The sequence below is a fragment of the Perognathus longimembris genome, chromosome 15 (genome assembly GCF_023159225.1).
Source record: "Perognathus longimembris pacificus isolate PPM17 chromosome 15, ASM2315922v1, whole genome shotgun sequence".
Classification (NCBI taxonomy): domain Eukaryota; kingdom Metazoa; phylum Chordata; class Mammalia; order Rodentia; family Heteromyidae; genus Perognathus; species Perognathus longimembris.
In genome coordinates, this window is record NC_063175.1 from 37,707,374 (window position 1) to 37,730,273 (window position 22,900).

Genomic DNA, 22,900 nt, shown 5'->3' on the forward strand with positions numbered 1-22,900 from the left:
CATTAGGTCTCAGTAATTTCAGTTCTACTCAGTGGAGAGATGATTAGAGCTGGAATTGAAAGACATTCCCACTCAAAATATGAAATAGTTATGACTTGGGACAAGACACAAATACATATACTACTGTAAGAGCATGAGTTATATATGCAAGCTTGCACAAGGAATCTTTAAAAGAAAAAGTTGTAAAAGCTCTTTTGGCTGTTTCTCTAGGGGGATTTTTTTTTTTTACAAAACTCACCTGTAAATATTAGAACCTCATCATTTAAAAAATAATAGAAGATGAAATATAAGCAATCACGACGAGGCCAGCATGGAATTACAGACAAAGCTGTTATTATTCGCCTTTACTGTTCTTTGGAAAGAGCCTGAAATGACAACTGGAAGTGTCACTGGTTTCAGGTTTAACATTTGAAATTCCATGAGGCCAAGTGGATTTAGCCAAAGGACACACTGACCAGCTAGGATGGCAGTTTGGCAAGTATTCAGTTGGCATCTTAGTCAGCCCCTTGGCCTTCGGACTAACGTCTTTTGAACTGGCAAGTTGTTTACCTTCAGCTCTGATGTGGACTTCACTACAGCCTTATTGAGATGGCGAATTCATGTAGCAGTCTGAGTAGCTTCTGCCCCAGTTTTTACTTGTAAAATAGTCTTGAAGTTGCAGCACAAAATGAACTCACAGTCCTGCCTTTTGAATATCAGAGGTATAGACAAACTTGTAGAAGGATGTATTTTTCAGTGTGTAGAAGGGGGAGGGGAGTGGCCAGAAAGGAAGGTAAAAAGACAACGAGATCAGTATCCTCTCCATCTCCCCCATTCTTAAAATAAGAGGAGTCATTTTGGGTGCTAGCAGGATGAGTTCAAAGAAAATGCAGAATTGATTCAATAGGCTGAAATGTGAGACATGAGTGTATTAAATGACCCCATAACACATTCCCTGGCAGAGCCAAGCCTATGACATAAGTTTTCTCCCTCCTTACCAGTGCTTTCTGTGTAATCATTCCTGGGACTTGTAGCAACTCGCTGGTTCTATTTTACTTCCTTTATTCCAGTGCGTCTTTGGTCCTTCTGGACTTGTAGATTCCTTCATGGCCGGTGGCACCATAACCTGTTGATTAGACTTCTTTCCTTCTCTATTGGTCCTGAAATACTTGCAGTCACTCCTTCTCCCAGTCCTCATAGCTCAGGGTCTCCAAGCATCTAAAATTCTCTTTTGGTTATATGCAGGTAAATTGGGTTTGTTTCTTCTGATTTCTCTGCTGAGAAAGTCACTTGATCTTTCTGGGCCTCATTTCCCTTCTCAAGGGAGAGAGAGACTGAGACTAGTTCATTTCTAATACACGCAACCACACATAAAGTTGGCTGTTTGTTCCAGCTTGGTGGGACATTGCCTTACATACAATCAGACAGGATTCAGCTTTTATCCTATAGCCAAAGTAAGAAGAAAGTGACACTTCAAAAGTAGAGAGACATTTTGTATGAAATAGGAAACATAATCCATGACAAATTGTACTAGAAGCCTATTTAATGAAAAGATGGTATCTTTGAGGGCAAATTTGAATCACAGCAACTTGTTCTTTCTAGAGCCCTCTTGGCTATAGTTCCTTATCTGCCTACTTACCTACCTATTCATCCATCCATCTATCCATGCATTTCACATCCCAGAATCTCTTTCTGTGATCCACAAAAGTAGATATTTCTGTGAAGATTACATAATCAGGAAGGTCCCAGGCCCACCAGGCTTTTGTTTGTGGAACTGCATGTCTGAGGTTGCTGTTCTTCTGAACATGTTCAACAGGATCCAAATCTTTCCATCTTTTTGCATCAGTGACTCATTTTCTGAGTCAGACTAAGACATGGGTGAAATACGTTGGGTCCCACTGCACCCTGAGGTGGTCAGTACTGCCCATCAGAGAGACAGACAGAGAGAGAGAGAGGCCATCAGAGAAAAAGGGCACTCCTAGGGAAATAGGACATGGTGAAAAAAGTAGCATATCACCCTTCCTTCCTGTGGGATAAGGTTGTCAGAAACTATGGAGTTTTCAGGTAGAAGGACACCTGTTTGGAGGGACAGTTTTAGGCCAATGAGTCGGTGAGTTTGGGTTAGAGAAGGAAAGAGAGTATGTCATTTAGAGAGAAGAATGAGAAAACAAGAGGACATAATGTCTTTGCTTGGGAAGCAGAAGAGATTTCTCTTCGTACCATGTGAAGAGGAGCCTGACAGCTACCTTCATCTTCCTCCAATACTTCCTTTTATTTTAGAGAGAGAGAAAGAGAGAGAGGCCTAGAGACAGAGAAAGAAAGGGAATATTGTAGGGAAAAGAAAACCCTGCATTTCTTCCAAGAGTGAAACTGTGGCTCTTCAAAAATGGAAAGCAGGGTTGCATTCCTTCAAATAGTTGTATGTGGAATCTTCTAGAAAGCAGGAAGATGTGTCAGGAATGAGATTGGTCTGAACAGGGCCCCAGGAACACTAGCCTGTTCCACCCAGGGAGATGAAAGAATTTTCTCTTTCCTTTGCCTTTTAAATGTAATTCTGCCAGCCCTTCTCCCTAGCCCCTGCTCAGCCCTCTAGCTGGGACAGGCGGAGGCATTTAGCCATCCTGGGAAAAAGGCAGCATCCTTTTCATTAACTTCAGCCTGATTGAAGTCCCCAGAGCCAGGGGAGATTTCATCCCCCCCCCCCCCCCCGCCTTCCTCTCTGGGATCTCTACACACACAGCTAGGCTGCTAAGAACTCTCAACTGTTTTCAGTAGTACTGAAAGTTAGGGGATGGGATAGGGCCCCAAAGGGAGAAGACCCTGGGGAAGGGCCTGGATCTGTGTTTTCTAAGCAGTAGCTTGGAGAAAGAATGCTTAAGAAAGAACCTTTTCTTAGAGATGCCTCAGTTTCCCCTGAATTCCTGAAATGTCTGGGGGTCAGGTGGCACATCCAGGGCCTACTGTGAGTTATCAATGTCATTTATCAGCTTCTTTGAAATGTCATTTATCAGCTTCTTTCTCCTTCTTTTCTTTTCTTTTTTTGCAAAATAAGAGTTTAAAATTAGTTTTAGTGACAGAACATTTGTTTTCAAATTAAACTGAATTCAAGAAAGAGGAAAAAGCAAACAAAAACACAGAAGCAGTCAGGTTGAAGGAAGGAGCGACACCCAGGGAACAGTTTTCCATACTGCATTCCCTCACCCCAGGTCCTGGGCAGAGTTGCTCCTAAGCCCATTGTGGGAAAGGAGACTACCCCACGAAGGAGCACACCTTCAGCTGTCTGTTTCAGCTCCTGTCACTAGATGAATGGCACTCTTTGAAGGGTTCAGATTTAAGTGGTCTACGATTTTGAAGCACAAAGGTACTGTACATCTGGTCTTATACATCTAATGGACATCCGAGTAGAATACGTATATATATAGAGTACTTGGCCATTTCCTCTGTACCAAGTACTGAATGTGTGCCTACTTTGGCAAATATTCCATAGGCAAGCTTGTGCTTTGCCCAAGAGCTCCAGAATTGAGTTACAATATGGTTGGGAACCTGGTAGACAGAGTGCTTGTGGTGTGGTGAGGAAAGAAAATCCTACCCACAGTTCTTTCAGATTCCATTTAAGAGGGAGGATGCAAGGCTTGCCTTTGGCTGTTTCCAGGTCATCTGACACCTTTAGTACATATTAGATTGTGTGAGTGAAGTATTCAGAATATGCTAGGGAAAGAAATAAAGATTTAGAAGTTTCTTGTGTACCATTCCTAACATGATCTGCCTGCATCTTCTCAGTCAGCAGCCAATAGACAAGCACACCTGAACTATGGTGGGCCCATTTAGCATGCTATTATTTCTTCCACAGGAAACAAGAGCCCTCTCCAACTGTCAACTGTTCATTCACTGTTCAGCCTCTTTTATTTTGTACTGCTCTTCCTTAAATTTAACCTCTGACTTGCACACTGAAGTGTAATCCAGTATTCTCTCATAAATCCCATAGTGGATATAGAAGAGCTTGCTTCCATCCTGGGCGTTGATTAATTCATTCAAATACTGGAGTGCCTCCTTCATGCAGGAAACACGCTAGGTGACGAGTGCCATTTCCTTTTGTCAGTTTGAAGGATGTCTTCAGCTGCTTCTCACACTTCTGTTCTTCCTACTCAGCAATTGAGTCATTCTTATCCTCACCTCGAGTTGACAGTCATTTCCACTTTCCTTTTAAGTCATTTGACCAGCAGGTTATTTAGTGACTAATTATATGTCCAGACTTCTCAACATGTTGAGAAGTGTAGAATCAGCATAAGATAATGTGCAAACCATAGTTTTGTTAGACTTGGTTTTATTGGGTAGTTCTGGTCAAGTGAAAAAGAGAAAACGTGTGTGTGTGCGCGCGCGCACGTGCGTGGCATATATGCAACAGCACAAAATAGTGCAGAGAACTAACTTCCCATATCTATCTCCTCGAGAGGAACATATGAGGTTTTCAGGGAGGGCAAGATAGAAGAATCAGAACAAATCAACACATCATAAGATGCTGTATCTGTCCATTTCCAACCAAGCAATTGGATGTGATCATTTTCAGTGCCAATACTACTAACCTGAAGAAATAACATGTATTTTGAATAGGATTTCAGTTCGAGGAGTAACTGGACCCTTTGGGTTTCCTGCCACCCATCTATCTGTGGTAGAAGGGCCTCTACTTCCTCTGCTTATAGAGCCTGGAAGAGTTGTGCTAATGCAGGCTGGTGACTGGGCTTCCATGGGTCATTCCTATGCCCTTAAGTCACCTCAGACATCTATGCTTCTCTCCCTGTACCCAGCTCAAGATAGAGGCTTATTGATAAATTCAGAAGACTGAATGGACATTACTATTTAAGTTATGTAAGAGTGTTTGGGTAGACAGGTTAGTTTGGGCTTGTTCTTCAGGACACAAGCATCATGTTTCTGTCTATGGCTCATTTGACTATTATTCTTATACTCTGCCTTTTTTTTTTTCTGTGCCATAGCTCCCCAAAGAATTTTCTTGCCAGGATGTTCTAATTGAAAGCCATCTTCTCATACAAGAAAAAGACAAATTGGGGAAAAATGTAGTTTGAGATTCAATTTCCCAATACATGTATTGCCTGTAAAACCTAGAAAATGTTACTTCACTCCTATCAGAAAGTGTGACGCGCGCTCTCTCTCCTTCTCTCTCTCTCACTCCCTTTCCCTCCCCACCACGTTGTCCAGAATTCAAAACAAAAAAAATGTATCTTAAAACAGCAACTGCTGTGTGAGGACCCAGACAACCCTCAGTTCTCCCTGACTCCTTCCCTTTGTTTGGAGGAGACTGTGGCTGGCATCACATCCAGGCAAATGAACTTTGTTGGGATTGGCACATTCCTTTGCTTGCCTTTGTTCTTTCCACTGATCCCATATAAAACACATCACCCTGGCACCTTTTCATTTTTTAAGGCTCCATTCAACTTGCATCTTATTTCAACAAACCCCACCCTGAACTCTCTTGCCTTATTGTCAAAATTTGACACTCTACTCTCTTTGTGCTGATAAATGTGTCTGATCCTTTCCCAAACTGGAAGGTCCATGAAGGTTGAGGCTGGTAATTATGTGTGGCCCTGCAAAGGGGGCTTCAATGGACTGTGAGTTGGATCTTTCATTACAACCAGAGGTGCTGGACTGGAATTTTGCTAGGAAAGGGAATCTAGCCCACAGGCTGGACTGAGGAAGGAGTGAAAAAGCTCTATCCTAGCTCTAACATCACTTAGGCATCATTTTTGGCAAAGTCACTGAGGCAAGCAGAAAAGTCTGCAAGCACTGAATCTCAGCAGGACTCTTTCCCTTTCTTGAACCAAACAAAATATTGTTACAGCAAACATGAAATCTTTCCTCCTTTTTCTTTTTACAAATGCTCTCCAAGCCAAACAAAAGCTAACTGTCAACCTTCTTGAATCAAAATAAACATCTTCGCTTTTTCTCTTTATCCCGCCCTTTCCCAGCAGTTTTAAGCAACAGTAAAAATCGAATTATTTCATGAATCGATCCTGTGTTTTTATTGAGTGTTTTCTAATGCCAAACTCCAGAGAAGTTGCAAACAGATTTTAAACCTTAATGCTACTCTTTAGTACAAACAAGTGCTGTGTGTGTATGTGTGTGTGTATGTGTATACAAGCTTGATTCACATTCCTCTAGTGTTTTTGATTGAAACATAAGCGATAAACACTTAAATAGTACATATGATAAAGAAGAATTGAGTCACGTGTAAGTAACAAGACTAAAGAGTCATTTTTATTGGTCTTGATTTTAAAAGAAAAGCAGGGAGAAAAAGAAAAAACTCACTGACAAGAGATGAGTCTTTATCAGTCTCTGAACTGGTTGTTCTCAATCTGTTATATCACAGATCTCTTTGATAAGAGGAAGAAAACTTCATTTCCCTAAGGAAGTAGAGAAACCTTTAGCCTCATGCAGTCATACTTATGATTTCTGAGGGCCAATGAACTTACTCAAGTCCATTCATATCCAGAGATTCCTAAGTTAAGACCCTTTGATGTGGTTGCATATAGAAGGAAGGTGGTAGATGAAGAAGAACATGAGATCAGAGATATGGTACCCAAAAGCAAGGCCCTGGAATTGATTCCTACCCAAGAAATCTCACACTTTCTTTTTCCTTGAGTGCCAAGCCAGGCCATGGTGAGTCCCTGCACGTTGAGTGTGTTGAGGATGGTGTATGCAGATGTTGAGACCTGTCACTAAGGATAACTCCTTTGTTCTTTTCCAGCTCCTCACAGTCAGTGACCTTGCAGCCAATGACTTCAAAGGATTTCAGCCACAGGTGAGTTCCCCTCATGCTTTTATAAAGTTTGAAGACTGACTTGTTCTGTCCTTTGGTCATGAACCAAACTTAGTGTTAGGCCAGAACTTCCACTTGGCCTTGACCATTTCTCTGACTCCAAATGCAAACAATGAATATGACCTGGTCACTTGTTCTCCCCTCTACCTTCTCTTTTGCCTCATCCTGGATATCCATGCTTGCTTGCTATGTTAACATTTTAGAGTGAAACAACAACCATAACACAGCAAAACAACCAGGTGAAGATGCTCAGAATGTTAGGAGGTGGGTTTTCCAGCTTAGTAAAGGGTTGAATTAAAGAAAACCATCCAGGAATCAGGTAAGGTTCTCCCTCCCCCATATCTCTCTTATTTGGACTGAGTATTCCTGTTTCTGTTATCATCACATACAAACACATTGTAGCTGTGTTCTGGCAGACAGATGAATTTCAAACTCCTTAGGAAATGGGTCACCAATGTCTCAGGCCAGAGTGCTGTTTGCAGTTTATAAACCACAAGAAGGTGCAGGCAGTGCCTGGCTCTCTGGAGACTTGGCTTGTCAGAGATCAAAATGGAAAGCCATCTTCTTTTCTCTAGAAGGACTCAATACATACACATCCATGTGCAAGGCCTCTCCCATACCCACACACAAGTGTCCTGATTGCCCTCCACATACTCAGGGAGGCTGGATCATGTATTCAAGCAAAGGTCATTCCAGAAGTGACTGCTGTGGTGCTCCTTTCCACATGACATTCTTCTCGATTCAGTGTCTTCCTTACAATCCCATAATAGTTACGCTTTTGTGTGTGTGTGTGGGGGGGGATGGTATATCACAGCCAATGGTAGTTAAATTCTGATGGTGTGAAGCAAGTGATTTTCTAATAGCAAGAGTTCTGTGTATTCGAAGAGCTTGCTTCTTTAAACATGTTGTTGGAGCCGACACTACCCCCCCATGGGTTACATCATAAGCACTGTTTTACTACTGGGAAACTGGAGGATCCAAGACTTGCTATGAACAAGTTCCCTATTACAGAGTGGGAACAAGGATGGAGAGTGGACAGTGAGAGGCTGAAGAGGAATTGACAAAATTAAGGGCTGTAGGTGAGAAGCAAAGGCAGACCTGTACATCTGTGTAGGGTGTCTCTATTACAGTTCATTGATTCTTCTGTAGGCTATGCACCAAAGTTTGAGAAATAGACAACCTATAGGCTTTCCTTGCCAATCATTGATATCTGATAAATAATTACTATCTACTCGCCTATTCATGTAAGCCTCTAGTGAATCTTACAAAAACTAAAACAAAAACAAAAGCATATAAATTTTTACCCGAATTCTGCCCTTCTCCATACCTCCCTTCTATACAGTGCTATCTAGCTTAAGATTTCTCTTGATCTAAATATTATTTTTTGCACATCCAGAAAAGGCTTTCTGTGATACTGTTCAGAAGATGCTTGAAAAGGAAGAGTGGAGGCCCAATAAATGAAGATATAAATGTGGGTGTAACCTCAGTGTGGGTCTGAGCATGAGTTTTGGGGGTATCAGTATGTGATTCAGAAATGACTATATTTGTGTATATACATTGTCAGATATCAAATTTTAAATGAACTAGTAACAGAAGGTGAATGGAATTATTTGAGGTTTGTGCACCCCTTTGTAGGTAGGATTTTGGATCCCAGAAGGGCCATTTCCATACTCCTTGACAAATCCCACAGTAGATTTCTCACTCCCCTGCCTCAATATCAGTGTCTCTTCCCATCCAAAGTGGACACACCAGCATGTGTCTTCACTCCTCAGGATGCTTGTTCCTGAGGCCAGGAAGACCTGGCAATCTTGTGGCCACCATGAAATACTAAGAAGATTCTATGTGTCCAGAGTTATATATTCCTAAATTAGAAAGGGATGTGTTAGGTTACCGCCAGCCTTTGGCAGCTTTTCCAGACAGAGATACACAGCTGGCCACCTGCTTGAGGTTGCCACTTCTAGCCTCACTGCACCAAATTGTTTGCTTCTATTGTTGGGCTTCTTCTTCTTTGGGGGAGAACTTGGAAGAAACTGAGTCCCATACAGCTTGAAGTTTGTTACTGATTGTCACAAAAATGCCTGGGAAGGATCCCTCTAGGGAATATTGGGTATCTGTATGTTTTTGCCCTGAATGCCTGTCCTGCTATAAAGTCTTTTAAAAGGTTGTCATAATTCCCTCACTAAGCTTTGATGAGTTGACACTGAAGAGATTGGCAAGTCTAATAGATTGGCTTGTTCTCTCTGTCATCTTGCCTGTGTCTGCATCCAGATAGGTCAGAGAACAGTAAAGACATGAATATCTTCCTTTTCTCCATTACTACCAGTTCCCAAAGATATCATGCTTAGTCCTGGAAATGTGCAAAGTCACTTGGCAGGGAGGGCCAGGGAGCCCGCCCTTGCTTCCAACATTTTTGTATTCGTTAGGGCACAGTTGCTACTCTTGGCCCAGGGGCTACAAGCTAGCTGTGTCCACTAGAGTTAGGCCTGAGGCTGGTGGGTGGGTCATATTCTCAGTGAGTTTTCAAAGCACAGATGTAAAAGCTTCTGAAATTCACACCTAAACCAGCCTTGAATTTTCTCTCTTCTTTGGTTTCTCCCAAACACATCTCCTTTTATCTTCTAACATCTTGTTCCTGCCTTTTGAAGCAACAGACACCCTTGAGTCTCCTCCTTTGTAGTCTTCCGATGATTGGAAATAAGGATCCTCATCTCCCTTTGTCCTCCCTGAGAGAAATAGGATCTGGTACCTAATACTCTTTAGGAAAAGCCCAGTAACTGTATGCTTTTCTCTCCATTCCCCCCTCCCCCGCCTTTTTTTCCCCTGAAGCTTAATATCTTCACCATACAAATGTAGAGTCCACAGAAAAATATAAAAACAAATTTTCTATTATTTTAACCTCAGAAAAGCAGATGATATTTTGGGGACATAGTCTATCAACCTTTGTTCTACATGGATGTGTATATTCATTGGAGTTTTAGAAATTGGCTATCACATTTTACAGTTGTTTTTTTTTTTTTTTTTTTTTGGTTCTTGTTACTTTCTTCTTGTTTGTTTGCATGCTTGCTTTGTCACTATAAAGTCACATCTGTCATCTGGCCACTTTGCACTAAGTGCCGCAATCTGCATGTATGTAAGTTTCTTAAATGTCAAGCATTTTGTCCATTTTGCAGGCTGAGGTTTTCCAGGCTGATGCTAGGACCCTTCCCCTAGGTTACAAACAGCAGCTTCTTGGCATTTATTTCTATTTTATTTCTTACTGCCTGCTAAGATGGGAAGCTTCCTTAAATGTAGTATGTTTAAGAAAGTGTATTTATATGAATATAAGTGCACAGGAAGGTATGTGATACTGAAGTAACTGTAGCATGGAAATCAAATCAGATGTAGGTTCTCTGTACGCAGCCACATTGTTGGAGAATTGACCTTACTGAGAAGCATCTCCAAAGAGCAAAGTGCAGACTGAAAGACTTGATCCTCACCTGTGGTAAATTTTCCATGATCTCAGAGCAGAAGTCCTTCCTTGAGGAAAATGGAGTAGCAATGCCCTTACTGTGAGTGTGAAAGTGGCCCATGAAAGACAGCCACGTTTCATTAGTCAGAAATGTTAATGGCTATTATAGCCAAGGCCATATTGTAGTGAAAACAAAAAGAGAGAGTAAACCAAACACACTGGAGACCAGATACAACACGGAGAGCAGAAAGTTTTTGGTCCCTCAGTTGCCATTTTATTCAACAGGTATTCCCATAAGACCTTTATTATGTAGGCCTACTGTGCACAACAGACTCTTTCCCAGGATTTCACATTAGTGTAATAGTCTGCTAATCTGTTTCAAGCTTAAGGCCTTGGGAGAGTTACTTAATGACACTGATCATTATGTTTTTGTTAAACAAACAAAAAAGAAAGAAAGAAAGAAAGAAAGAAAGAAAGAAAGAAAGAAAGAAAGAAAGAAAGAAAGAAAGAAAGAAAGAAAGGAAGGAAGAAAGAAAGGAAGGAAGGAAGGAAGGAAGAGCGAGCTTTGCAATTTATCTGAGATGGCCCGGAGGGCTAGCTTAAACGACGCAATGAATATAATAGTAGGGTACCCACCGTGCCCAATGAATCCTGTTACATCTTCCATTTTAGATGTATAAGTTAATTAACATTTCAGGTAACAGAGAAATTATGTATGTATGGAACAAGTGTGCAGATCTCTATAGGGGTTTCATGTACCAGGGCCAAGATAGGTGAGAGGAAATAAGGTAGTAATCTTACTTATCCAGCACACCAATTCCTTTAGTGTTCTAATGCCCATTCTATATTCAGATTTTTGTGGAATCCTATTCATATTTTTCTGATCATTTTAACATCTCATTTCCCATTTGATTCATTTGAATCAGGATGAAGTATTTGGATTTTGATGTGCATCTGAAGACAGTGGGAGTTATGGAAGGCATAAGAACAGGAAGGGGTCAAAAATGCTCCAAAAAGATTATTCTATCCCTAGAAATTGTGCTGAAATGAACAGGGGATTCATCAAGATGTGTATGCCATTGAACTCTGTGGGAAGTCATAGGAAATGGAGCTGGTCAGGGGATAGTTCAGACAAGGCTGACAGAAGAAATCAAGACTATGAAGGCAGAGCCAGTAGACCCAGTGACTACTTACTGGCTAGAGAGATGTTCATTAGAAGGAGGGAACCGGGGCTGGGAGTATGGCCTAGTGGCAAGAGTGCTTGCCTCCTACCCATGAAGCTCTAGGTTCGATTCCCCAGCACCACGTATTTGGAAAACGGCCAGAGGGGGCGCTGTGGCTCAAGTGACAGAGTGTTAGCCTTGAGCAAGAAGAGCCAGGGACAGTGCTCGGCCCTGAGTCCAAGGCCCAGGACTGGCCAAAAAAAAAAAAAAAAAAAAGGAGGGAACCGAGGAAGAGCAATACTCTTGTCATGCTACCATTAGATTTGTCCAAGATTGTACAGTAGCCAGTAATGGTATTTGGGTTTATGAGCCTCTCTGATTGCTCTCTTAACCCTTTTTTTTTCTCGGTCTAAGGGTAACTAAAGATCCCATTTTAAAACGCTACCCGATAAAATGAATGCAATGCCCAGTGTAACCTCATTCCACCAATCTTTCTAGCTTAGTCCATTGCTGCGTAAACACATACTTCCATTCTGAAGGCCTTTTATCCAACTGGCCTGGCATCAGCAGTGCTGGATACCTATGTTGTCTGAATTAATATTACACAAAGCATGAGCCAGGGAACCCTTGTCAAATGTCTGCAATTGGTCCATCACTGAGATACATCTAACAACTAAGACCTTAGAAACTCACATCGCAACTTGATGTTTTCATATTCAAGCATGTGGTAGTTTTCCTACTAATATAATTAACTTTAACAACTAACCAAAGTATCTATACAAACCTATGGGATAGAGAAGCAAAAACATCTGTTTTTTTGTCCAAGATCATTTGAGAAGCACTGTTCTAATTATATAGTGTAGGAAGTTTTTAGTTTAATACAATGGTAGAATTTAGACACTATATTTTTCTTTTATAAGCAAATGGTGTGAATATCTTTACTGTGCATACATACTGCTGCATTTCTTTTTTTAAAAAAAGGCAGTTCTACTTGGAAAAGTGACTTTCTTACTGTTTGCAGAATACCTAGATAAAGGATGGATCTCTTCCTGTAATTTTAAGGCAACCATTTAGTTGCTTTTCTTATACATCTGGATATCTGTGATAAGTGAGCATATAGCACAAATATTTTCTCACATACACCACACACACAAACACACACACATACACACACACACCCCTTGCACTAAAACCCAAACTAGCACTCTTACTTTTCCTATATGAAACTAGCAGTTTTAAAATATAGTCATAACACTGCATGCACTGTTGGCCTCAACAACGCTTTCAGCATTTAGAAAAAAGCAGCATTGGCATTTGTTCTTAGAGAGGGAACTTCTCCAGGTGTTTCCAGAGTCTGGCATTTCAGTGGAATATTCTGAAGTCTTAACAAGTTCTCTTGGGACAGTAAATCTCTTTAGACTTCAGTGAATATTTTGTGTCTGACTCCCAAGGTGTTCTGACCACCTGAGGTTCACATGCAGGTGGGGCCAACTTAAAACAAACACTTGTGCAGAAGTTCAGACACAGGAAAATTGAAAAATTGCAGGTGGGTGCTGGGAAAGGAGAAGGTTGTTCATATGTGGAAATACATTCCTCTTTATCAAAAGAATCAACATGTTGTCTCTGTTAGTATATTCAAACACAATATAGATTTGTCAAAACCTGACTTATACTCAACTTCCGAATAAAAATAGGAACTAGGTAAGACCAACCAGTGGGAATTAACTACCTATGGCATTCTCCTTGCTTTTAACTACAGCTACAAAACAAAAACATAGAGCCTTAGCAACAAGAATAGAGGATTAGATGATTTCTGTCATCCCTTGAGTCTCCTAAGGTTTAATTATTTTGTGACTCTTTCTACTTCTTTGTTTCTTCTTCTATTCTCGTTCTTGTCGCCAATCCATTTGGTAAAGATGTCTTAGTATGAGCTTCTTAAAAATATTTCTATTTGCCAGGTGCTGGTGGTGCATGCCTATAATCTTAGCTAATCAGGAGGCTGAGATCTGAGGATGGAGTTTTGAAGACAGCCCTGGCAGGAAAGTCTGTGAGACTCTTAATCAGTTAACTACCTGAAATCTGGAAGTGGAGATGTAGTTCAAAGTGGTAAAGCACTAGCCTTGAGCAAAAGAGCTCAGGGTCAGCACCCAGGCCCCGAGTTCAAGCCCCAGGACCTGGACTATATTGGTTTATTTATTTCTGTAATTCTGTTCCCTACAGGCCTAGAGTCTCTGGTATTTTGAGATGTATCTCAAAGGTCTTTATTTGGTAGTAGTTTCAGACAGTATCAGATTTTCCTGTGTCTGAAATTTCAGTGGGCTGCATTATTTTCACTCCACAGTCTTAGGTTTGAGAAAGACTGGTGACGAGCAAATGCAAATTCACAACTAGAGCTTGAGAGGGGTCCTAATGATTCCATTAGCAGCATAGTCTCAAACCTGTCTCATGAGATAGAAGGATTGCCCTCCCCCACCCCCCCACCCAGCACATGAGCAAGTTTGCTTTTGCACTTTGTTTTTTAAGTTACTGATGGAAACACACAGCCTCCTTTCATTTTAGTTATGTTTTAGGGTGGGCTTGTGATTTTGCCCAGAACTTGCTTCAGACTGCAATCCTCCTATCTACAGCATTTCATGTAACTGGATCATAGGTGCCCTACCACTCCTAGCTTATTGATGGAGATGAAGTCTCTCTGACTTTATGTCCAGGTTGCCCTAACAAGACAGTCCTCCTGAGTATCTGGGATTACATGTATGAAACACTGTGCCTAGCCTTGCTTTTAAAGTTCTTGGTTTTTTGTTTTTTATAATAACACCGAATGAGGGAGGAGGTAACAAACAGTACAAGAAATGTATCCAATGCCTAACGTATGAAGCTGTAACCTCTCTGTACATCACTTTGACAATAAATAAGAAAAAATAAGTAAATAAAAAACCCCACCAAGGATCAGTTCAATTATATACCAGAGATTAAAGAATTAAATGGCAGTAAAGTGACAACAGGGGATAAACCAAATGGGGGAAAATGAATGAAAAAAGAAATACAGCATATTAAAAACACACATAGTATATTAAAAACACCAACAATAACAAAGAAAAACCTGTTTCCATATCTTGTAGTTTATTTCACTTAGCATCATCTTATATGGTCATATGTGATACTATTGTGAGCCTCTGCTAGAACTATCATAGACATATGCTGTGCCCAGTTTATTGTATAAACCTTAATCTGAATTGGGGAAGGGAAGGGAAACAATAAAATGGTGAAACAAAGAACAAAGTTCTTTGGAAACCCCCTGTCTGGCTCCTTTCCTACCCTTTGTCTTTCTATACACCCACTTCTTTTCCTCCCATCTCCTACCAAACAAAAGGATCAATTGAGAGGTGTCCGAACATATCACATAGTGCAGTCTTGTTTTGAAACAGCTCACAGACCTCAAACAACTTCTTCACCATCTGCTTGTTTGAGATTGGAAGCTTTGTTCAGTCTGCAAATGGCCCATACCATATTATTCTGATATAGACATCACCTTCCTTATCCTCTCAAGTTCAACATATGGGGTCTCTCTCTCTCTCTCTCTTTCCCCCTCCCTCTCTCTTTCTCTCTCTCCCCCTCTCCCGCTCTCTCTTTCCCCCCACCCTCTCTTTTCTTCCTTTCTTCCACATTTCTCACTTTGCTAAAACTCTGTGTCAGAGTTTCTGGAAGAAACCAGATCTCCTGCAGGTAACCCAAACCACAATGATTTACAGCATGAACATTACTAGTTACTATGCGTAATAAACTTTGATGGTGGTTTGGTAACAATACACAAAGCTTTACCATCTTGTTGTCTGTTCCAGTATAGAGCACTGAAGGCACTCTCCACTGCTTCATGCTTCAGAGTTTAATAGTTAAGAATACTGGTTCTGGGGCTAGGAATGTAATGTGGCTTAGTAGTAGAGTGCTTGCCTAGTATTTATGTTTTTTTTTTTTTTTTGGCCAGTCCTGGGCCTTGGACTCAGGGCCTGAGCACTGTCCCTGGCTTCTTCCCGCTCAAGGCTAGCACTCTGCCACTTGAGCCACAGCGCCGCTTCTGGCCGTTTTCTGTATATGTGGTGCTGGGGAACCGAACCTAGGGCCTCATGTATCCGAGGCAGGCACTCTTGCCACTATTGCCTAGTATTTATGAAGCCCTGGGTTCGATTACTCAGTACCACATATACAGAAAAAGCTGGAAGTGGCGCTGTGGCTCAAGTGGTAGAGCACTAGCCCTGTGCAGAAAGAAGGTCAGGGACAGAGCCCAAACCCTGAGTTCAAGCCCCAGGACAGGCAAAAAAAATAAAAATAAAATAGAATGCTGGTTCTGGGACCAAACTGGTAAGTTTGATTCAAGGGGTGTCCCATCCTAGCTCTATAACCTCTATAAATTATTCTATATTCTTCTGGCTCGGAGTGCTCTTTAATGAAAGTAGGATGCCTGGCCCATGCCATTTTGAGGAGCACTGAATAGATAGGCTGACAGAATGTTTGGTGTCTAGTAATCATTCCATATGTGCACTGTAATTCTTCCTTATTTTATAAGTAACACAATTGAAATGTTCATGGACTTCTGAGGTCAGAGTGAGAGCACAAATCAGAGTTTCCTAAGACAATGACTAGAGTTTGGAATTAACTGATGCCAGAGGGAGACAATAAAACCATAAACCAAAAACAAACAAACAAAACTCGAGATCTACCCTTCTGTTTATGGTATTTGAAGTGAGCAATGGTAGATATTGTGGCCCTGAGAAAAAGAACCCCCCAAGAGGATGTGGTAAGACAGACTGACACAATAGGCTGAAGGATGGTTAGGCCCACTTGGAGAGGGAGGGGCACCCACATGTGCAACAATTGATAGCATCCTTTCTTCACAAACATAGTTTTCAAGATTCACCTAGGTAAGAGAAAGAGCTAGGAAGTGGGAAAGTGAGTTTTAATATATGTAGCAGAAGTGCTTTGAGCATCAGAGTGTTCTGCCTTATTTCAACCATGATCCTCAGTATCGGCCAGGATGTCCAGATTCTAGCTGTGGAATTCTTCTGTGGAAAAATCATCAGAAGTCTGAGTGAGGACCTAGATAACATGGGGTGGAATTGTGCCAAAGGGAATCAGGATGGGGGCTACCCACTGAGACTGTGGCAGGATCTGGGACATTTTCAGAAGTTTACGTGATGACTTTTCATGTTACTCCAAAGTCAGGTGTGTGTGTGTGTGTGTGTGTGTGTGTGTGTGTGTGTGTGTGTGTGTGTGTGTGTGTGTGTGTGTGCTGTGTGTGTGTGTGTGTGCTGTGTTTTTATGTATTTAATGGGTCATCTGAGTGAGTTGGCAACTGCCCAGGATATTCTGCTGACCACAGAACTTGATAACATGTTGACAGGGCAAGCAGCTCCCTGATGGGAAAAGGAGAGGCCTGCACCCAGACGTCAGCCTTATCTACAATGCCTAATTTTGACTTTCCCATCCTCGATTTGGGCAGGAATAGAAATATCAAGATGAAGATTGGAGGATGAGCCTTGACTGTGTGGGGAAAAAAAAAATCTGTATGCTTCTGGGGGGCGGGGGGAAATGGTTAAGAATTCTTTCTTTTAGACTTCATTCTGGGTGTATTTGTACATGAAAGGCCAAATAAAAATGCATGAGTAAAAATTCAAATTTTCCACAATGCCCTTTGACCTTGGGATTATATTGAAAGTGTCTTCTGTTGTGTTTATTAAGCTAGTAAGTTTTGTGAGTCTCCCATAAGTCGACCAAATCTTAGAAGGTTGATTTGCCTTTCAGTATTGTTTTAGAGTGTAACTTTAGTTACCTGTGGACATAGATGTGGACTAGACAGCTTTGAATTCGACCAGTGGGATTCACCCACCTTGAACCTATTGTATGATTGGCCTCTTCGCCTCTGACCTAAGGCAGGGATAAGGAAGAGAAGCAGGGGATGTGGAAACCAGCAAGTCCTGTGAAATCTCAACCTACAGGCTTGGAGAGATGCAGTGCTCTTCATTCTCTCTAAACACTAGCAGAAAAGAGCAATCAGCTAAACGAGAGCTGGACAAATTAAATGGCTGAGTATTATTTCAAAAGAGAGCTCGGGCAGCATCAGAAATTCCCCATCAGCTGTAATAACGCCAATTACTTTGCCAATTGCAGATTCCAGCGTGATGTGTTTAGTGCAATCAGTCGTCGGGCTCTTGCAGGGGCCTGATGGGTTTTGTTTACTCTGAATGTGCATTTGTGGAGAATCTTTTTTGCACCCAAAGGCTTAGAGCTCTGAAATGTCCTTCTCTAGGTCCAGATTCACACACAGCTGAGGGAGATTATTTTTGAGATAGAGTATGGGCTAGACTGGACCCAGTGCCCTTCTCACTAGAGAATGCCCAGGATTTAAATATAAAGAGCACAGCTGGGTTTCGTAGTTCTTAGTGAATATGGAAATCTCCAGAAAAATCTCTCTGCTGATTAACCAGCCAGTTAATAAATATCTATTTCTCGATTACTAGGAAGGCATTTTGGCATGTTGAAGCATTGGATAGATCACCATTAAGCAGCAATAACAAACACCATGTAGCTCTGGAAGGAGAGAACTCGCCAAGTGTTCATTAAGGCTTAAATACTGACAAATGGGGGTGTGGGGGCTTTCATTGTCTTCCTCTGAGAATCATTTGGTGGAATGTCAAACATACAGATCATTTCAAATATGGGAAGAGATCATAAGGGAAGAAAGGATCCACCCCGAGCCCACCCCCAAGCATTTTAGCAGGGGAGAGAAAATTTGGAGAGTGCAAGAGCATTCATTTTCTGTTTACATTTGGCTCTGTGGAAATAACGGGTGTGTGGCTCCAGCGACTCTGAGGAGTGAGCTGTGACTCTCCATTTACACTCTCAATTGAGGAAGGCGCTAATCATGGGGCATTTACTGAGCTCCTTGGCCTGAATGACAGTTCTAGTGGACACTGTATCTGTGGGTGCTGGGGATGGAGAGCTAAATGCTGATTCGATTCCATTTAGACTCAGCTGACATTGCAAGCCAGAACAGAAAATGCTCTTCTCTTCTCTCTGCCAAGAGACAAGCAACCATTGTGTCTTACTGCTTTTTTAAAAAAAAAATACCTTCTTTCTCCTAGTGCCTATAGGAATGGTCACTTTACTCGACCTATAGAAAGTAACATCCCCCTAGCCCATGTGCAATTGCCAATGCCTCTCCAGGCCCTGTCTTGCTGAGCTACTGCCAAGGGTTCCCTTTGTACAAGCCCATTTAGATCTAACAGGAGACAGGAGATCGTGTGGGGCCAGGGCATGCGGTGACAGGCTATATCAGGTTAGCATGGCAGGACTCATGCTATGAGCTTCAGCAGTTCTATAGATCATTCATCCCAATTGTGTGTGTGTGTGTGTGTGTGTGTGTGTGTGTGTGTGTGTGCAGTCATATAAATTCCCTGTAAAAACAACTATTTCAGTACATTTGGTTTGATATCCACCTTGCTGCAAGCAGGAGCTCTTCAGATGACATTTCTGACTTGTCTGTTGCAAATCCATAGGAAGGCGTAGGCCTTCAGAAGCTGAGCGATAGCATAGGGAGCATTAAATGGGAGGTGAGGACATATGGAGGCAGCATCAATAACTTCGTGGCTATCAGTCTTCTCTTTAATATTTGGGAAATAGCCAATATCTCCTTACCTTGGGATACTTCCGTTTGTTTACAGTGATCTCACGGGTGACTTGTTGACATAGCCCCTGCCATAAGGGATTGTTCTAGGTACAGTCTGGCAAATGCAGTTTTGGTGAGGCCAGGTTGTGTGTCTATCTTATTGCAAGAAGGCCAGCTCAACCTCCATGAAAATAATCTTGCCACAGTATTCTTCCTCCACCTTCCTCTGCAATGTCATGAAAATAAATAAATGCCATAAACCAATCACTCCAAGAAAACATTCCAGCCTCAACTGTTCACAAAAATGTTATTTGTCTGGAAGAGCTCATCCAATTGTGGGTTATCATATTCAGTTTCTCCACCAGGTACAGCAGTCTCCAGCAAAGTTTATGGCAAGAGACTTATAAAAGGTCTTTCATCCCTGTACTTAAGCAATACTTAAATCAAGTACTAAAAGCTATGCATGATAAGAAACCATAAAAAGAACTTACATCTATGTAGCAATTTACAATTTGTTCTTGTACTTGGTGAGCACCAGAAACACGTGAAATGGGCAAAGATGATAAACCTCATTTTACATACAAAAAGTAGAGACTAGACTGGATGCTGGCCTAGTAATCCTAGCTACCAAGGAGGTTGAGACTTGAGGATCCTGGTTCAAAGCCAGACTGGGCAGCAAAGTCCTATGAGAGACTCTTATCTCTAATTAGCCACCAGGAAACTGTGGAAGTGGCACTGTGGCTCAAAGTGGTAGAGTTCTAGCCTTGAACAAAATTGCTCAAGGACAGCATGCAAGTCCTGTGCTCAAGCCCCACAACTTAAAAAAAAAAAATAGGTAGAGGCTGTGGTAGATCAGGGACTAAATTCAATACAAATAGACTTTCAGAGCCTTTCTCCTTTTATCATTTGTTCTTTCAGTCAAGGCAACATGGTATTTGGTTTTATGTCCCATGGTGTCTCTATATGTTTTTACTTTATGTATATAAATAATTTGAAACTGCTGCTAAAGTAATTGCTCCCCAAAGGATCACTAGAACCAATGGGAATTCATTGAAAGGGGCAAATTTCCAGTTTATTTAGGAATAATTTCCCAGCAACCAAATGAACTCACTCCCATGTGCCTAGTTAGCACCCAATCTTTGGACTCCTGATTTTAAGTGGTATCTGTAGGAAAGGTTTTCAGGAAGACTGGGAAGTCAACAAGATCTGAGACTGCATCTCAGAGTCCAAATTTGCTGGTTCTGTGTCCTTGTCAGGTTGGATAGCAATGTCTCAGCCTCAGTTTTCTCCTGCAGTGGAGGAAACAATAGTCATCCCATCTGGCAGAAGAACATTTAAGTGCTTGTATGAGAGTGGTAGCTCTTTGCCTGGAACTGCATAACTTCTCAATTAATGGATATTTAAAACTTCTCCAGCTTGGTGTCTTCCCAAGTCATTGTATCCTGTGTGACTACTCATCCTCTGCCAGCCTTTCAAGTTATATGCTCTGGGAACAGGTGAGGAAAGTTGACCCCTTGAAGTGGGTAGTGAAAGTGGACCCCGTTTTGTGGCAGGCCTAGGGTCTGTGGTCCTTAAACCCATTTCTGGTCCAGAACCTTAAGTAATTAGTTGTGCACTAAGAAGCCCAAAGAATGTCATTAGGAAAGTGGAACTCTAAGTTCACAGTGACTCTGAGTAATTCACAAGTATAGCATCAGGGAGAAAGTTGTCATGTTAGCTCACAAGTGGCAGATGGAAAAGGTGTCATTGAAGACTCTTGTCCAAATACAACTTCTTTCAATCTTGTCTACTTGACCCTGTGACATCTAGAAGAGGTTTTCCTAAAAATAGATGATACAGATAATCTGAGTCTCTCAGTATGTCCTGAGTTCATTGTCTATATACAATATCACAAACAAATGTAATAATACCTATGTGTTATCATAAATGTTTTCCTACAGAATGGATGCTGATTAGAGAAATGTTGGATAATTTAAATTAAAAGAAAAGACAGCAATCATTTAAAATCCTATTCAGGAACGACCACTAGTAACACGTTTTCGAGTACAGACTCTGGAATTTTATGTGGACACGTGTACATTTAAATGATATTATTATTTTCAAGAATGCCAGACAGAAGGGAAGGGGGAGGGGAAGGGGGGGAAATGAGGGAAGAGGTAACAAGTTTTACAAGAAATGTACCCACTGCCTTACCTATGAAACTGTAACCCCTCTGTATATCACTTTGACAATAAATAAGTAATTACTCAGGAAAAAAAGAATGCCAGACACAGCTCAGCATCTGAGATTTTTCACAATATTAGACACACACTTTGTCATCTTAAGTATCAGTTTCCAAATCTGAAAATGTAAAACACCCTTATCCAGCATTGTCTAAGCTGTAGTTCTCTGAAGTATTATGGGTGTTCCTTTCAAGATGCTGGGATACAATCAAAACCTTTGGCAAAGGCTGAGTTAAATGAAAAAACAATATTAGATATTATAAGCATTCTCAGAACTCTTAGTAAGTATATGAATATGAAGGAAAGGGCCTACCAGATCATAAAATCGGTTCACCATTCAAACCACACTATACCAGAAACACCAAGAATTTCCTATGTAAATGTTCTGATTCCTGCTTTTTTGGCAACACATAACTAGTGAGAATGATCCTTGAGACTATGAGTCTGACAGGATTACAAGCTAATCCCTGTGGGGCACTGCCATGTTTGTAGAGGAAGCAAGGAGCTACAAATTACCAAGTGACTGTACTTTTAGACCTCAGAGAATAAATACTCCATTTTTGACCCATAGGGCAGAAAAAGCAGGTCTGATAATGACGTGACAAGAGACTACTTTTCCCTATTCATAACTAGGGCTCACATAGGAAAAACAAGCTTGTGTATGGGAGAGCTGAAAGCACAGCCCACGTTCAGGTCTTCAGAATAAAAATACAAGAGCACACACTGGCTAAAATCAGTTATTCTAAGATGTGTGTTCATAGTGGATAAAATTTTCAGACCAATAGGAAGGAACAGGCAGAGAATACAGTGACCAAGAGGTCAATTATGTTCCAGGTACCCAGGGCTTACCTGAGGAAGAAGTCAAAGGCCCAAGGCTGGATGGTCAAACAAAGATTACGTACAATACTGGCAGCAAGATATCCAATTGAAAATACTAAAACCAAGGTTCTAAAATGAAAGGGCTTAAATGAAAGAAAATAAAGTATTGAGGTTCAAAAGCATAAAAGCCGAGCTAGAAAATATCTGGAACAGGAACAAAGGTCATGTTCTGCAATGAAGAACTGTGGATATTACAACTCCATATTCAAGAAGAAAAGCACCCCAAGCCTCCTCTGCAGACGGGGAGTCTTCCATAGTGCTTGTCTTGCTCTCTGACTGGAAGGGTGATCGATTTCTACACCAAGTTCCCAGTGATTCAAGTTGTATAAATTGAGCCTAAAGCCATGCAGTTCAACTGGTGAGAAATAGAGCTAATAAAACTCAAATCGAGCGCTTTGTCTTATTGTGAGCCAGTTTCTCTGCCTGGTTCTAGATGCTATCTTAACGAGTCACATGTCATGTCTAGGATACTTTGAGAGCACACACTCAAGTCAGTGCTTGGAGGAGCCTTTTCATAGGATCCCCAAGAAGTTATGTCTCAAAGCTTATGCTGTTTGTTCTATTCTTTAACAAAGGATGTATCTCAAGCTTTAGGAGTTAAATTGGTACCAAAAGGAATTGGTGCAAGTGAAAATGTTCTATAGTAGATAAGGGAGATTTGTGCTTTTATTAAAAACTGGACCAATCAGACTATTCATTTTGCCTTGTCTACCAAGA

The 22,900-nt window shown here is 41.3% G+C and overlaps 1 protein-coding gene across 5 annotated transcripts in view; it reads left to right on the forward strand.

The window, feature by feature from the left end:
• Setbp1 (SET binding protein 1) overlaps positions 1–22,900 on the forward strand; it is a 349,334-nt gene that overhangs the window by 172,360 nt on the left and 154,074 nt on the right. For all 5 annotated transcript variants that reach the window (XM_048363215.1, XM_048363219.1, XM_048363220.1 and 2 more), the window contains one exon: positions 6,740–6,793. In XM_048363215.1, coding sequence (XP_048219172.1) covers positions 6,740–6,793 — 54 coding nt within the window. The remainder of the gene's footprint in view (positions 1–6,739; positions 6,794–22,900) is intronic.